Source organism: Pectinophora gossypiella, chromosome 17, assembly GCF_024362695.1.
Source record: "Pectinophora gossypiella chromosome 17, ilPecGoss1.1, whole genome shotgun sequence".
In the NCBI taxonomy this organism is placed as follows: Eukaryota; Metazoa; Arthropoda; class Insecta; order Lepidoptera; family Gelechiidae; genus Pectinophora; species Pectinophora gossypiella.
In genome coordinates, this window is record NC_065420.1 from 4,237,891 (window position 1) to 4,254,599 (window position 16,709).

The 16,709-nt window shown below is 38.6% G+C and overlaps 3 protein-coding genes across 3 annotated transcripts; 2 read left to right on the top strand and 1 right to left on the bottom strand.

The window, feature by feature from the left end:
• The first annotated feature begins 664 nt into the window (after positions 1–664).
• LOC126374368 (serine--tRNA ligase, cytoplasmic) lies at positions 665–9,901 on the top strand. Its single transcript, XM_050020982.1, has 8 exons — positions 665–1,086; positions 1,267–1,483; positions 2,457–2,617; positions 3,425–3,606; positions 5,543–5,633; positions 6,334–6,590; positions 7,289–7,415; positions 9,673–9,901. The coding sequence occupies exons 1-8, from the start codon at positions 766–768 to the stop codon at positions 9,799–9,801; spliced, it is 1,485 nt and encodes a 494-aa protein (XP_049876939.1). The 5' UTR covers positions 665–765; the 3' UTR covers positions 9,802–9,901.
• A 1,226-nt stretch (positions 9,902–11,127) lies between these two features.
• LOC126374385 (tumor susceptibility gene 101 protein) lies at positions 11,128–14,351 on the bottom strand. Its single transcript, XM_050021009.1, has one exon. It carries the CDS (start codon positions 14,237–14,239, stop codon positions 13,037–13,039), a length of 1,203 nt encoding a protein of 400 aa, XP_049876966.1. The 5' UTR covers positions 14,240–14,351; the 3' UTR covers positions 11,128–13,036.
• Positions 14,352–14,678: 327 nt separating this feature from the next.
• LOC126374467 (60S ribosomal protein L12) lies at positions 14,679–16,240 on the top strand. The gene is made up of 4 exons (XM_050021122.1): positions 14,679–14,832; positions 14,911–14,984; positions 15,515–15,695; positions 16,024–16,240. The coding sequence occupies exons 1-4, from the start codon at positions 14,796–14,798 to the stop codon at positions 16,224–16,226; spliced, it is 495 nt and encodes a 164-aa protein (XP_049877079.1). The 5' UTR covers positions 14,679–14,795; the 3' UTR covers positions 16,227–16,240.
• Positions 16,241–16,709: the final 469 nt, after the last annotated feature.

Consider the following 16,709-nt stretch of genomic DNA (forward strand, 5'->3'; position numbering starts at 1 on the left):
ACTTTTTACTCTTGTACGTTGTTAATGCAACAACAATTGGTCTTTGTTTCAACAGTTCAAGCATTTGGTTTTACTTTGCGGGTAGTATCATCCTCTAATCTATGCTTGCTATGTGTAACTAGTGATCTATGTGTAACACAAGAAAATAATGTGAAATCGCTAACCCCGTCGCACACGGACATAGTAATTGAATGGAAACTGAAGCTCACACCGCACACCATTATTACTAGCTTGTATTGAAATGTACAGGCGGTGACATAAAAGAAACTAGTTAGTAATTTGAATTTGTAACTAGTTTCTTTGACTTTCTCCATGTGTGACGGGGTAGGTTTTCTATAAAACATTTTTCTGCACTCATTTTTCTTTACAACGGTGATATAATAACGTTATTTATTATTTGGCAACATTATTCATTTGTCTAGATTTGTCAAAATTGCGAAATGACAGCAGAGTACGTTCCAAAACTATTGTTTTAATTATGCGTTTTGAACGATTAAATGAAATTGTTTTGAATAAAATTATTATTCAACTAATGTTATTTGTATCTCTGACGTATAAAAATATAATTTTATAATTAAAAAAACAAATTTACCTTCGTTCATCTAATAGCATATAGCATATCTAATTAAGTAATGAGACTAAAAATATTGAGATACTACAAGATTATGAACAAACCCTTTCACTTGCCGCATGTCGTGCTCATCACAGCTGTGCTTTATTGGCATAAAATAATTATTGCGCCACGTCTTTCCACATAACATCACCATGGTTCTCGACTTAGACCTCTTCCGCGCCGATAAAGACGGTGACCCAGATAAAATTCGTGAAAACCAGCGCAAGAGGTTCAAAGATGTGGGACTGGTTGATACAGTGGTCGAACAAGACACTTTGTGGAGAAGATTGCGCCACGATGCTGACAACTTGAATAAGCTGAAGAATGTGTGCAGCAAGGAGATCGGCCTGAAGATGAAGAGCAAGGAGCCCGTGGGGCCGGAGGACCAGCCTGTGCCCGCAGAAGTCGCCGATAACCTGATCACCCTTACCGGCGATCAGCTGAAGCCTCTAACTGTGAACCAAATTAAAAAGGTCAGCATTCGCTATCTGTTGGTCAAATCGTTAAGCTTTGTACTTGATGATATTTGAAAAATGGACTATTTTGTTTAATGTTCTAAATACGAAATAATTAGATTTAGAATATCCACAATTTACCCTAATATCAATGCCATAAATTGTGAAGTGAAATTTAGTTCTTAATTATTCTTTCAGGTCCGTGTCCTCATAGATGAAGCTATAACAAAGAATGACCAGGCTCTCCTAACAGCTGAGAAGACACGTTCAACTGCGCTAAGAGAAGTAGGCAACCATTTACATGCTTCTGTACCTGTGGATGATAACGAGGACAACAATGCCGTTGAGAGGACTTTTGGAGACTGCACCATGAAAAACAAGTACTCACACGTAGATCTGATCTGTATGATTGATGGTGAGTTTATTATTATTGCATTGCAAAACTATTACTACTCTACCTGTATCTGTCTAATAAAAATATTTACTTTTTATTTTTTTTTATAATTAAAGTATTATTTATTTTATAAGATTAGTAATAAATATAGATCATGTCTATAAAAAAAAACAAAGACCAAAAGCTATGACCAATCGAATTGGGTTTGTAATCTGTCACAGTATGGTTAAATGTTTCGATATTAAAGTTAAACCATATTTTGTACCGTATTTGTGTCATACTGCAGCAGAGCTAGCTAAACAAAAAATCTCTATTTCTTATGAATATAGTAAAAAATGTATATATCTCCTGTTTTTAACAGCATAAAGTTTTCAGGCAACCCCAAGAAGGTTATATGCCTCTCCCCACTCTAATAGGGATATCATCATCATCAATTTAAGAGCCACATTCTCTCTTTGGGCTTAAAGGTTGTCTGGCAAATATTCTCTATAAAGATTTATTTAAATATTTATTTTATTATTAAATATTATAATTGTTTTTTTTAATTAAAAAATAATACCGTCATGCTTACTGTTGTATGCTTTGTGTGCAATGAGGAGTGATGAATTTTTTGTTTTTAATCAAGTGGCAGGTTTCAATAAACAACATTGGTCTAAAAATGCTACTAATAAGCTATCTGATAGCTAGTTTTTTATAAAATAACAAATTCGATGAGTTACTGGTATCATTTAAGTAGGTATCTGTGTGTGCATGAGAAAAGGACTTCCACTATCCTTTAACTTTTATAACTTTTCAATTCAAATCAAATTTTCTTTATTGCACATACATATATGAAACATTTTAAAACATATACAGGATAGATTACAGCACAATTGGTGGCTTTAATGCTCTACAGCAATTTCTTCAAGAGGCAGCCACCACTCTCCTCTTTGCGTAAAGCCACTCTTGTCCAGGACCTGCCGGCATTTGACAATTTCGTCTTTATTTTCTTCAGGTATGGACGGGGAGCGCGGCTCGGCCGTGGCCGGCGGGCGCGGGTACTACCTCAAGGGCGCCGCTGTCTTCCTCGAACAGGCTCTGGTGCAACTCTCTCTGAGGATACTACTCAAGAAGGGGTACACCCCACTTTACACGCCTTTCTTCATGAGGAAAGATGTGAGTTGTTGGTTGTGTGGTTGGTTTATTTATATTTAAAAAAAGAACAGATACAGGCTTATGATAATTACAAACATAGGTAAAAGTATTTTAAACTTATATATCCTAATATTTATTTATTTATTTACATTTCACGACATTACAGTGCTGAAGCGCCAATGCGCGGTGAAACATTCATATTAATATAATTAAACATTAGAAACTTAAGATATTAACATAATATATTCTCACTAAGATAATTGATTGAGCCGGCTCTCCTCCTGTAAGAAGCAAGCTGGTTGACCACAGGCCCACAGTGACTTTTTATAATAAACAATACAATAATAATACACTTTATTGTACCAAAATAAAAAGAAATAATTACAAAAAGAGTCCTAACTAAGTACATGGCAAATGGCGGCCTTATCGCTTAAAGCGATTTCTTCCAGACAGCCATAAGGTGAGGAAAACTGTAAAAATTGAAAGATTGCAGGTACAAACTATAAATACATGCAAATAAATATATAACATACATACAAATATATTTACCTATGTATACCTACTTATATAAATAGTACACAAAATACCTAACAATAAGCAACACAAGAGCCACAGAATCATCATCACCAGCCCATTAACGTCCCCACTGCTGGGGCACGGGCCTTCCCTATGGATGGATAGGGAGATCGGGCCTTAAACCACCACGCGGGCCCAGTGCGGATTGGTGGTTATTAACGACTGCTAATGCAGCCGGGACCAACGGCTTAACGAGCCACAGAATATGAATAAATAAATTTTCTTTAATTTATATTAAATCAATTTTCTCAGGTGATGCAAGAAGTGGCGCAACTGGCGCAATTCGACGAGGAACTGTACAAGGTTATTGGCAAGGGGTCTGAGAACAAGGGTGACGCCGCGGTGGAAGAGAAGTACCTGATTGCCACCTCGGAGCAGCCCATTGCTGCCTACCATAGGGACGAGTGGCTGCCTGAGGCTTCATTACCTATCAGGTTAATTGGTCTTCCAAATATAACATACTAGCGTCCCGCCCTGGCTTCGCTCGGGTGCAATGCTGAGGAAAAAATTAAATTACTTACGACATAACATTGAAAACCTCAAAAATAACAGTATTTCTCCACCATTTAATGGATGTTATTATACATATAAACCTTCCTCTTGAATCACTCTATCTATTTAAAAAAACCGCATCAAAATCCTTTGCGTAGTTTTAAAGATTTAAGCGTACATAGGGATATAGGGACAGAAAAAGCGACTTTGTTTTATACTATGTAGTGAAGCATCAAGTCTGTATCGGCAGAGGTATATTGTATTACATCCACACCTCGCTAGCTACGTTTAAGTCAGTCAAAAGTACAATCAATGAGCAAAAGTGCAGTCACTGAACCCAGCGAATCATTTGTAAACAATGGTGAAATGAACCATTAATTATCATAATTATAAAATGTATGTTTCTGTAGGTGTTTTCGGTCTATTACAGAAACGACATGTAACCAGGAGGTCTTAAGTGCAACCAGTTAATTTGTTACTTTGCAAGAAACTGATTGGACTTTTACAGCTTATCGAACATCTATCGTAAGATGAACTAAGTATCCACACCTCACCGAGCTTTCTGTTAGACCAACGTGATACGTGGTGAACCGTATCGCCGTCTACAATGGTCGAGCAAACTGTTGCAGTAACAACCATGTTATCTATATTTACCTGGCACTAATCCTAGAAAGGACATAATTTGATGTTCCTTCTTTTTTAAATCTTTAAGTATATAAAGAACTTAGTCATTCATTACTTTGCCACTGCGGATTATCGCGAAGCGATAAATACAGCGCGGTTCAACCAATAGTCGAAGCTAATGCCTATAAAGATAAAAATCGTAAGTTGTGACAGTAAAAAGCGCAAAAGTTTTGCAAAAAGAACATTATTACCTAGCCTTTAGGCAGATTAGATCAAAGTACAAGAAATAACAATTTCAAAAAAAAGAAACCAGTGTTCAATGAGCTTTTACAACTAGAACCTCTTAGCACGTAACCGTTTTAGCGTTTGGAGTAGGTACTCACTAATATAGTGCGACGTTGACGGCGGGTGGAAATAAAATTCCGTTATAACGTTCACACACTAAACGTTTATTGCACACGATACAAGACACGGCACAATAGACAAAAGCACAGAAGGAAAGTAAGAGAACAACTAGAAGAGTAAAGCACAGAAAGATAGACAAGCATAAAATATTACGAGCGTAAGCGCGAGTGATCTACGTTGCATACAAAGCGTCATGCACATTCGACAGCGGTGTAGCATAGACTGGTTCGCTGCAGCGGCCGGCGCGCGCGCGCCGCGCTCCAAGTGGAAGGAGGCGGTACGCGGCGCGCGGGCGGCGCGCAACCTGCCCAACTAGTTTAGCGCGCGGCGCGTAAATATCTACTAACAAAACTCGGTACGCTTATCCGTTTGTAAATTGATTTTGTACATAGCCAAATTATTATTTTAACATTTACTTTATAATTTTGATATTTTACCATAATAGTTTAATTATATAAAACTATGTATATTTTATTCTTACTATTTGTACATTGTAAAATATATATGTATATGTTTATTTTAACAATTCTAATATATTAATTTATATAAACAAATATAAAATGTAATGCACATATTGAATAGTGGAATTCCAGTTATTCCAGACAAAGGTCAAATTTGGAATTCCATATTTTTCATGTGGGATTGTTAAATCGCCACATCGTGGTTATAGTTCGAAACTTCTTTAAAAAGATTTGTGAAAAATAAGTGCATTATTTATTCATGTTTTTTATTTAGTTTATTTTAAACTGGAAATGAAATGAAATTTATTCGCTCTGGATAACAATATACATCAATTGAATACGAACAATGCATGTACGTATAAGTCAACATTTATATTAAATTTGACAGGTACGCAGGTCTGTCGACGTGTTTCCGACAAGAGGTAGGGTCTCACGGGCGAGACACTCGTGGTATCTTCAGGGTACATCAATTTGAAAAGGTGAGTTGGTCGAAAAATTCTATCTGCCAGTCGGGTCTTTAGAGTCGGGTCTCAAGCATAGTATAAACAATACTATGCATAGAAGGGACACCACACCCCACCTATGCATAGAAGGGAGGATAGGGCTTACTTTATTCTACTTAAACCGTTAAGGAGTAAGGGAGCGCGCGGGAATTGCCTCCCAAACAAAATTTTTGTACAGAGTCCATACAAGGCAGACATAACAGGATATGTTTTTTCTTTTTTAACGTGACTTATTGTAGATTTGCCGCAGATGGCAATAACTACTTGGCCGGACAAATGGGGAGCACTGGAGGCTCTCACACGGTACAACGTTTAAGATAACAGGCCTGAGGGTGCCCAGTTCGCTGCGGAACTCGGCTCAGGGCGTCGTCTAAGAGAAAAATATTTGAATTTTAATCGACCCTAGTGATTCGATAGCGATAAGCGTTTATTGAGGGAAATCGTCGACCACGCCGGCGGGGTCGGTATCGGTGTCATGAAGTGCTTGAAGTCGCGAGCTGATTGGCTGCCTCTATGGCTAGAGTAATCGGGTCGTTGGGATCGTATATTACGTTCTTCGGATGCCGATACTTTTCAGTACCGTCCCTAAGCGGGATGTATTCGGAAGCCGCAACTACCAGGCGACAAGATATGTTCTCCCTTTAAATCTGTATTAAACCCCTATTGTTTCCCACAGGTAGAACAATTCGTCCTAACATCCCCTCACGACGACGCCTCTTGGAAGATGATGGATGAGATGATAGGCAATGCGGAGGAGTTCTGCCAAACTCTGGGCATCCCTTACCGCGTGGTGAACATCGTCTCCGGAGCACTGAACCACGCTGCGGCTAAGAAACTCGACCTAGAAGCGTGGTTCCCGGGGTCAGGGGCCTTTAGGGAACTGGTGTCCTGCAGCAACTGTTTGGAGTACCAAGCCAGAAGACTGCTCGTTAGGTAAGAGTCATTGTTTGATGATATAAGAAAAAGCGTTACACTTGTGTCGTGAAAACCAGAATACTGGGGCACGGCAGTGACCTCGCCATTTTTATTTACTGTTACTGACTTTAAGTGTATTTATTTATTTGGGATTTTAACTCATTCTCAAGACTATGATTACGTGATGTATGCAAATGAGAAGCCTTTCCAAATTCCACACAAATAATAACTATCGTAACATAATGTTTTAATTCATATTTCACTTATAAAATTAAAAAGCTTACACAAATAGCGGATAGTGTGCATTAGGACGTCTGTGTGTTTGAGTATATTTATATGTGTGTGTACGTGCGTGCATGTGTGAGCGTGCGTGCGTGCGGGCGCGTGTCCGTGTGTGTGCGGAAGATTATTTTATTCTGTGGCCTATGCACGAGAACCATAGGGAGTTTATTTATTTATTTAGAATATCTACCAGATGTTAGCATAAAGAAATCAAGTTAAATTGCAGATTCTACCAACTGAAATTATAATGCCTAACAGCGGCACCGGAGTTGCACCAATGAGTTATTAATTTATCTTAAGTGCAGTTTTCACTAACCTATTACGTTGCCCTAAGAGAAAGTTAACAGGTCAGATCATCTTACGACGGTTGTACCTCTGACTACCCCATTGCGATTCATGAGCTTATGTAAATATAAATTATAATTTTGTTTCAGATACGGCCAAACAAAGAAGATGAACGCGGCGACAGAGTACGTGCACATGCTGAACGCTACCATGTGCGCCACCACCAGGGTCATTTGTGCCATTCTGGAAGTGCATCAGACTGAGGAGGGGATCAAGGTAAGCGTCACACCCTGGACTCACCATACAAACATTTCGTTCTTACACAAATCTATGTTTTTACTTATGGTTTTATGTCATGTCAAAATATCATCATCATTAATTTAAGAGCCACGCTCTTGTCGGTGCAGCATTTTCCATGCTACTTTTTTAGGGAAAAATAAGGCAGTGGTTTCCCTCTTGCCTTCCGCCCCGCAGTACTCTGAAAAAATAAATAAAAAAAAAAAACAAAATATACATTACAAGTCATTTAATAACTAGACAAACACATTCAATACCAGACATTTTATCATTTAGGTAATCATTATTCTTATAAGCTTTTTTACATAAAGTAAGCTTCACATGAGCTTTAAATTCTTACTAACAACAAACTACAAGTAACAAAGGGTTAAAGGAGTATAGGTGGGATATTTGACTGGGTCAGAGATAAATTACAAAATACTAATCTAGAAATAGAAGCCAGTCAAAGATGACCAAAAATAAAGTCATTTTACTTTTCGACTTATTTTCAAATTGTATTTATGAATTAAGTAACAACGAGTACGTCGTTTGACCGCTTTTATTGATGACGTCACAGGACAGTATTTCCATGCTAAATCCAAAGAAAACTTCCGTTTTGATGTTTCGTAAAAAGTGTCTCATTTGACTAGGTTGTCAAGTTGCCTATTTACAATGTTTTCCACGTCTGCCAATGGCGTTAAAAGAACTTCATCCTTTGGGGCGGTCTCCTTCAAAACTGCCTTCAGTGAAGTTTTGATACTTCGTATGAACCTCTCCAATGCGCTACCCCAATGGGGGCTGAAGGGCGGAATAAACGTCCACGAACAGTGGACTTTATGACGTTTAGGGTTAAGATAATATACTTTATTGAGCACAACTTTGTTTAGGGTTCGTTTAGAAATAAGGTGGTGTGTTTTTTCCGTGCTTCCAGATCAACTGAAAATTCCGACCTTTTGAACGTAGATTTAAAACACTTTCTTTACTAAACTTTAGTATGAATCATTGATGTATCTTCTTCTATCGTGTGGGTAATTCACCTCTGAAGGTGAATTACCAACCTCATCAACCCTGGTGTCAGGGTTATTATTGAGCCGCCAAAGACCCCTGACATGGCTCATGTAACGACTATTTACTTACATCAGTTAGTAGTAACCGGGACGAACAGCTGAACGTGCCTTCCGAAGTACGGATCATCTTACTTTTTGGACAATCAGGTGATCAGCCTGTAATGTTCCAACCAAACTAGGAATCACAAAGTGAGTTTTGGGACATGTCCCCACCGGGATTCGAACCCGGGACCTCCGGATCGTGAGCTTAACGCTCAACCACTGGACCACGGAGGTGGATTGATGTATAATATGTTACTAAAGGTATAAATACTGAACACGATAGCCAATGACGTCATCTCAATAAAAAATGCCATACAGCCATTCAACAATAAACAACTACGTACTTAAGTAGGCTGTTGTTAATAACGGTGACGCAATCGCGCTACGTCGATGTCAGAAGTTTATGATTCAACATCCTGGAGTAGGAAATCCATGATAACTTATCTTAGATAATGTTCAGTAGTAGAATTAATTACAAAATGCAATGTCAATAATAATTAATGAAAATTCTTGAAATATTACCAGGTAGGGGAAATACTTATTCGAGTTTATACCAGACTAATTGTCCACGACTTTTTCCGCGAAATTTCACGATTCTAACTTTAAAAATGACAAAGTTTCATACAAATTTTCAACCCTTTGGGGTCTTTCGCAAAATTCCCGTCTTAGTGAGCACCTAATTAGAAGAAAGTATTTATTTTACCCAAAGGTATTTATTGTGTTAACAGCCTCCGTGGTCTAGTGGTTAGAGCGTTAGGCTCACGATCTGGATGGAGGTCCGGCTTCGATTCCCGATGTGGACATTGTCGAAATCATTTTGTGAAACTGTCCTTTGTTTGGTAAGGACTTTTCAGGCTTGAATCTCCTGATTGTCTGTAAAAGTAAGGTGATTCCGTGCTTCGGAGGGCACGTTAAGACTCAGTGGAGCAGCGTAGTGGAGTATTGCTCCATAGTGCCTCCGGTTGATTGAGGGGAGGCCTGTGCCCAGCAGTGGGACGTATATAGGCTGTTTATGTTATTTATTGTGTTGGGTTTAGGTATCAAAAGGAACTTTAAATTCGCACATTTTAAATGTGTACATATTATTATTTTCCGCTTGATGATCGTCTTTTCCGACATTTAAACTTATTATTTTTATGTCACCTCAGGTCCCAGAAGCACTGAAGCCGTGGATGCCTGAAGAGTACCAGGAGATCATCCCGTTCACGAAGCCCGCACCTATCGACGTGGAGGCGGCTGCGGCTGCCAAGAAAGGCAAGAAACAGGAAAAGAAGTAGTCAAGCATTTACACGGCATTCCTACTCGCTAACTGCATTTTATTTATTATACATGCTAAGCTAAAAGCTATATTTTGATTAAAATCTTCGCCAGGCTCGATTTTGCAGTTTTAATTAATAACTCTTTGTCTAAAGTGTACATACATACATAAACCACCTGGGCAAGCACAGACTATGGAATTCCATTTGCTTCGATCCTGACATACTTCTCTTGCTTCCTCCACATTCATCAGTATACATTGACCCAGCTGACGTCATCCCGCACTGCGTTGCCATTTCGTAAAAATAAAATTACCCACGACCAATGTTTTTATATTTACTTCGCATGGGAATTTTGAACTTTTAGTAAAAGATTTACTTACAGTTTTAATTATTTTTATATATGTGACATATAATAATAATTAAATACATTAGTCAGTAATTCACTTAATTTTCAATAATAAAATTTACGTCCTTGGAATGTTGGAGATACCAATTTAATGGTAACACTTACGTCATCAATGGGCTAGTAATGGCGGCTTGTCATAGGATTGAGCATACCTGCTGCCGGGTCTGCAGGACAACCGCGCCGCGGCGCGAATTATATTGAGCGCTTGGACCAATAAACGATACGAATGCTATCTGCATAGATGGACGTCAAACGGCTATTGGTCGAAGGCCTCGATATAATTCGCGCCGCGCGCGACCCGGTTCCCGTGCAGAGCCTACAGGTCTTCTACCATGGGTTGAACCACATCTGACAGCATGGAACCTCCCTATGCTTCTATCCTTTTCTAACACTGACAACCGTCTTTAGCTCTTGATAGAGAACTTAACCTAGAGGATGATGCTGAGGACAGGCTTATCCTGGTACTGTCGCCAAAAAATGTCCCCTTTTGCCCGTGGTCCCACTAACATTTGCAACTTTTTAACGGTAGACCGACAAATTTTCGATATTTTTTGTCATAATCCCGATCCGATTTGGTGGCACACTTCTATCTTTTTCTGGCACTCAGAAGTCATTTGCAAGGCAAATTAGGTAAGACAAATCGCGCTATCTCGCTCTTTACTTCCTGATATCCGAGTCCAACGGATATAGGTATAGAAAGGTACTTAGTTGAAAACTACCTAGAGATATAAAAAGACAAAAAGTGTTATATTCACTAACAGTTTTGGCTCGAATGTTATAGACGATGATACGGCTCACCACCCATCACGTTGGTCTAACAGAAAAATCGGTGAGGTGTAGGTACTTAGTTCACCTTGCGTTGAATGTACCTTTGTCTGATAGACAACTATGCCCAGGGGATGCATATAGGTGGTATACTGTAATAAAACACATTCAAATACATTTTCAATATTTATTGTGACAAAACCAGTCTGTGGACTGCACATATGCGTTGCAAAACTTATGCTACTCTCTACACGATCAGCTCAAACGAGCCTTTTAGGAATACGCTCAGGCATCATTTGAAATGTATACTCTGTTCCTAGAGTTTGTTTAAATTTTAAGTGCATTTTAATATGTCTAACATGTCCAGGGACAAAGACGCATTGAATGCCGTGGTAGGTCTGGCATAACGCCGCGTCGCCACTCCATGAACGAAGAAAACGCCCCGCGCACCGCGCCGCCGCGTGACGTCTCTCGTGCTTCTCGTGTGAACGAGGCTTAACAGTTCATCAATCGTGGCTTTTACAATATCCCAAGTCTCCCTTATTGTAAGCAAGTAGACCTTAGTAGTTCTTAGTTGTTACTCTTCTGAACTTTGTTCATGCTTATTGGAAGCATACATATTATCAGAGTGGAGGATTTTTTACAATAATCAATTATCATGCTTCATCCACTTCAGTAGAAACAGAGTACAGTGTAGAACATTCGTCAAGATATAAAAATGATTAACAATAATCTCTCAGAATGACCTATATTATGGCTAACATTAAGTATTATGTAACTTTGACAGTACACTGTACATCTACTAAGGAACAAAATCATATAAGAGAAAAAACATTAAATAAATTTCCATAATAAACTAGCTTTTTAAAAATAAACTCTGGATAGAAAATTACTCTAATAAATACGCAAGTAATTACAATATAACAGTAGATTAATCAAATGCTTAATTCGTTTGATAATACCTAGGTCACAGGGGGCTTTAGATAAATATGAAGTTGTTTATAGAATTATTTTAATATTACACATATTCATTTTCACTTTCACTGCCTTCAACATGGCACATAGGTATTGTGTATTTCATCTAACAAATTTTGCAAACTACAATACGTGGTGTAGGAAATCCCTGGGTGTTGGGACCCTCATTACCACTACACTCCATCTATTGTCGCCGAGCCAGGGTCCCAACCCAACACCCTTAATCGCCGATTTTCCTGCCTGTGTAAATTTCATATTAGTGTCTCTAATTTAAACATCCATTGATCTTGTTCAAATAGTTATATAGACATATTAGGCATTATATATTACATTATTTTGTGCAGCGAAATTGCTGAAACACACTAAGTAAAGGTGTTTTTATTTTGGAAAATTGAAGTCTTATTACATTGAAGTAGTAGATAAAATTACACAAAATAAAATTGCTTATTTTTCCCAACACTATTCTAATGAAATTAAATCAGAGGCTAATTTATTATTGTCTATGTTTTCCTACAATAGTAAAAAGCCAAGAAATTCATAAGTGATATTTTTGAATGATTATTTAAAAATCCAAGTCCCTAAAGATTATTATAATTACCCAATATAATTATTTGATGCTTTCCAAAATATACATCTCATTAATTTTAACAAGTGATCAAGTGATGTAACTCCTATTATTATGTTGTAATAACAACTGAATTATATAGAAAGAATTCAACATCCATTTGGTAAAGATTCAAATACAATTACATTATAATATATCACATCAATATAAACTGATGTCCCAGGATAACTAGGGGTTACAACAATTACAACTAGACCTTACAAGTTTACTCTGAACAAATGATATGCAAGTAAAAAGTAGCATTAAATAAGCAATAGTTGCAAGAGAAAGCAAACAGTATTAGTAAACAGAATTTTGGCTTCTGAGTCATTCCTACAGTGCACATAATTGATAACAAAGCCATTCACTGATAACCCATATTTGTATACTGATATTACTTATCAGTTCAAATCCCCGTTGCTGCACGGTCGTGACATCAGTCTGTCTGATTGGGTCACCAATTTAGAGTATTATATTCACTGTAACCTTTCCTGCAAAGATTCCTAGCATGCCAGCTGAGCCTTTTGTCGGCATTTATGCATTAACGCACGCAAAGTGAACTGGCGACGAGCCAAAGTACGTACTTGCTTCAAAAATGTGTCCAGATCAATAACCTCCTTGCGCAGAGCCTCTCCCATATAGTAAATAGCATCTTCCAAAGTTGCTTCTTCAGCAAAAGCATTCAAGAGCTGTGAGTACAGTGGAGCTGTTGTTACCACTGCTTCATCCACGTCAATCCCTTCCTGTTCTCCCAGACGCTCAATTGCTGACTGTAATTCCCTTTCCTTTTCTTGTAAAACAACCACATTTTTGTCTAATTCAGATCTTTCTCTCTGAAGTCTTGCAAGTATGTCTTCCAGCCGTGACTTCCCCTCCCTCAGTTCTTGCTGTGTACGGCGCAGAGTCTCTAGCTCCGCCTGTGACTGCTGTGACTGTTCTTTCAGTCTTCTCCTCAGTTTATCTTCCACAGCTGATAACAAAGAAGCTTTGATGTGTTCCTCAGTTATTGTGCCGCCACCAACATCAGGACTGGGTCCACCATAGCCAGCTGCTGGTGGGTAAGGCGTGGCAGAAGCTGCTGGCGGGTATGGTGTACCATTAGTGCTAGCTGCCCCAGGATATGGAGTGCCATAGCTTGGGTAGGGCAAGTTTGAAGTTGTTGGATAAGGTGTCACAGTTGGATAACCCGGTGTAGGAGAAACTTGCGGGTACGGGTAACCAGGTGGTTGCGGCATAAAAGAATTGACTGGGTACGGAGCTCTCGCCTCGTTGCGTGGCTTTGAATATACTGGAGGTAGCTCACCAAAGGCAGAGATCATGCATTGTATGAGCTTCTGTAATGTAGACCCATTCGAGGACCACTCGTGTAAATATGGTAGGTAAATCTTCCCATTACTGTCTACGTATTTGGAGACTTTGATTGACATGTCTGGTGTAGGCTTGACGAAACACAACGGCGCATTTTGAGGATGAGTGTCCATTAGCCAGATGCATACGGGAATGTTGTAGTAGGCTCCCTTGTAATTGACGGGAATCGTTCCCTCTAAGTTCAGCAAGTCCTTCCTACTTCCATTGTTGAACACAAAGGCTTCCAGGCGAAAGGTCAGACTTCTATACACTTGAATCACACCTATTACCTCCCGAGACGTGTAATCACGATTCCTATACTTCGATAAGTACTGTTTTAGCACATCGTCGTTAGCCATGATTATATTAGTGTCAAACGGACTACAAAGCTCCCTACAATTGTCTAATAATTACTAACGAAAAGCAAAATAAATTGATTAGTAACATCCACTTCTTGACAGAACTATCCGTCCATAGACTAAAATTATAGACATTTGAATGAACTATTATTATCAGTTAACCCATCTAATGCCTATTCAATAATGTGATCTGAAGGAATGAAATAGTTTAGTTAGTTAAAATAGTATGTAATGAAAAGACGCCCTTTTTGCAACTTTGATGATTTGATTTGATCTTCTCAGTTCTCAGCCTCAATCTCAGTTCTCTCACTCGCATAATATTGATTTTGATTCACTAAAAACCGTAGTTTACCGAAGAATAAAAACTGTACGTTACTTTTTTTTTACTGGCAAGGAAAATAAAACTGTCAAACTTTAGAAAAAGAATAAATCTGTCTTTTTCCGGCGAGCTGTCAACGTTTTCGGAACGTTCGTGAGACGGTTCGCCTTTTAATCCAAGTTAATCATCTTGGAATTGTTGTAATTTGTTAAGAATAAGTCTTAAAAATCTACCACAATGCCGCCTAAGTTCGATCCTAACGAAATTAAAATCGGTAAGGTTTTATAAGTGATGATATTTTGAAAAGTTTGTGAGCGAAGTGATTTCTACAATGTTGGATGTGTTTTTACAGTTTACTTGAGATGTGTTGGTGGAGAAGTCGGCGCCACCTCTTCTCTGGCTCCTAAGATCGGTCCTCTGGGTTTGGTGAGTATACAATTTGTAATAAACCTTCGAACTTCATATTCCTAACCTCAAATCTTTGCGTGGCAGTCTTATAGTTTTACGAGTGCCATAAGGTAATTGCCTTGGTGCTGTGACACACGTGACGATTATCTACTTAACCATCATCAATTAAAATTTTCTCTACCATTTACCACATAATCGTCTCGTGTCATGATGATTGAATGATCCTGGGGGGTGCCTCCCTACCAGGCGCGTCCTTCCGGGTGGCGGATGGAAGGAACCCGCGACTTAGGATTCTTTCCCTGTCGCGGCTACTCCGAATGTCTAAGCCTGTGGTTGGTTTGTTGCATTTACTCAGAATATCATTAAACCTAACGACAAACTGATCTCAGGGTAAATAAGGAGTCGCGGACCAGGCCGTCTGACTGCCACGCTTCTTTTTAGGTTAATTAGACATGAGGAGTGATTGTGAGTATAATTTCAATGGTATTTTGAATAATTTTCTTAATACATTTCTCAAAACACAATTAACTTTGTTTTTTCCACTACAGTCCCCCAAAAAGGTGGGAGATGACATTGCCAAGGCCACAGGAGACTGGAAAGGTCTGAAGATCACGGTCAAGCTGATTGTGCAAAACAGACAGGCGCAGATCTCAGTGGTGCCCTCTGCAGCTGCCCTCATCATCAGAGCACTGAAGGAGCCTCCTCGTGACCGCAAGAAGCAAAAGAACAGTGAGTATCTTAATTGTACAAGTATTTTGTAACAAAAGTTTTAGTACTGTAAATGACTTTGTATAAAAAAATATCTAATAGAGTAGAACATGAATATTTGTTTAGTTAAAATGATGTGCATACTTGCACAACTTTTTAATTTCTTTTTCATTATAACTTGCTGCCTAGAGTTGAGTACAGTACAAAGTTTTCATTTTGCGAATTATAAGCCTACCAATCAAAAACTAGTGAAGAAAGTGTTTGATGCAATGTCATCTTAAATAATCATCTTGTTACTGTTTGCAACACTAGAACTATTTTTTTAAGCTGTCACTTTTCTTGTTTCCAGTTAAGCACAATGGCAATATCACCCTTGAAGATGTTATTGGTATTGCCAAGATTATGAGGCCACGATCAATGGCTCGTGAGCTGTCCGGCACAGTGAAGGAAATCCTCGGAACTGCACAGTCTGTAGGATGCACCGTCGAGGGCAGGCCCCCACATGACCTCATCAACGACATCAACAGTGGTGCCCTAACAATTGATGAATAAAGAATGAGGACATATTTTTATTCTTTTATTTCTAGTATTAAGAAATTTTGCAACAATATCAAATGAAATACCACCTTAGAAAAAAAAGGCGAAGAAAAAAATACCCGTAATTTTAAATTCCCATGGTGAGCTGGGGATTCCTGAAACACTGGGTGTAGATCTACGAATAAATAATAAGGTGTAGATGTATATAAAATTTTACACTTCTCTGTCCATGTGAATGCCTTTTGAAAAAATATTTTTTTCAAAAAGGTGCTTTGTTTCTACTTGGTGCTTACATGGATGCGACTGTGAACAAATTCCGTCCACCCACTGAAGCTCTTAATACTCCTCAGTGATGCGGGTTCGGCCACCGGATGGTCGGTCACGAGTACTAATATGTACATACATGGATAGGTACCATGTCAAATTCTGACAAATTAAACTTTGTCTCATTATAAGTTATATGTCAAATATTATAGTGCGACAGAGTTCTAAAGTGGG

What these genes read in the sequence shown, in the direction of transcription:
- LOC126374385 (XM_050021009.1), bottom strand. Translation starts at nt 14,239, where the DNA reads ATGGCTAACGACGATGTGCTAAAACAGTACTTATCGAAGTATAGGAAT.
- LOC126374467 (XM_050021122.1), top strand. Translation starts at nt 14,796, where the DNA reads ATGCCGCCTAAGTTCGATCCTAACGAAATTAAAATCG. An exon ending in TCCTAACGAAATTAAAATCG is followed by an intron (nt 14,833 to 14,910) that starts GTAAGGTTTTAT and finishes GTGTTTTTACAG; the next exon opens with TTTACTTGAGATGTGTTGGT. An exon ending in CCGCAAGAAGCAAAAGAACA is followed by an intron (nt 15,696 to 16,023) that starts GTGAGTATCTTA and finishes TCTTGTTTCCAG; the next exon opens with TTAAGCACAATGGCAATATC.
- LOC126374368 (XM_050020982.1), top strand. Translation starts at nt 766, where the DNA reads ATGGTTCTCGACTTAGACCTCTTCCGCGCCGATAAAGACGGTGACCCA. An exon ending in CTGTGAACCAAATTAAAAAG is followed by an intron (nt 1,087 to 1,266) that starts GTCAGCATTCGC and finishes TTATTCTTTCAG; the next exon opens with GTCCGTGTCCTCATAGATGA. An exon ending in GCCAGAAGACTGCTCGTTAG is followed by an intron (nt 6,591 to 7,288) that starts GTAAGAGTCATT and finishes ATTTTGTTTCAG; the next exon opens with ATACGGCCAAACAAAGAAGA.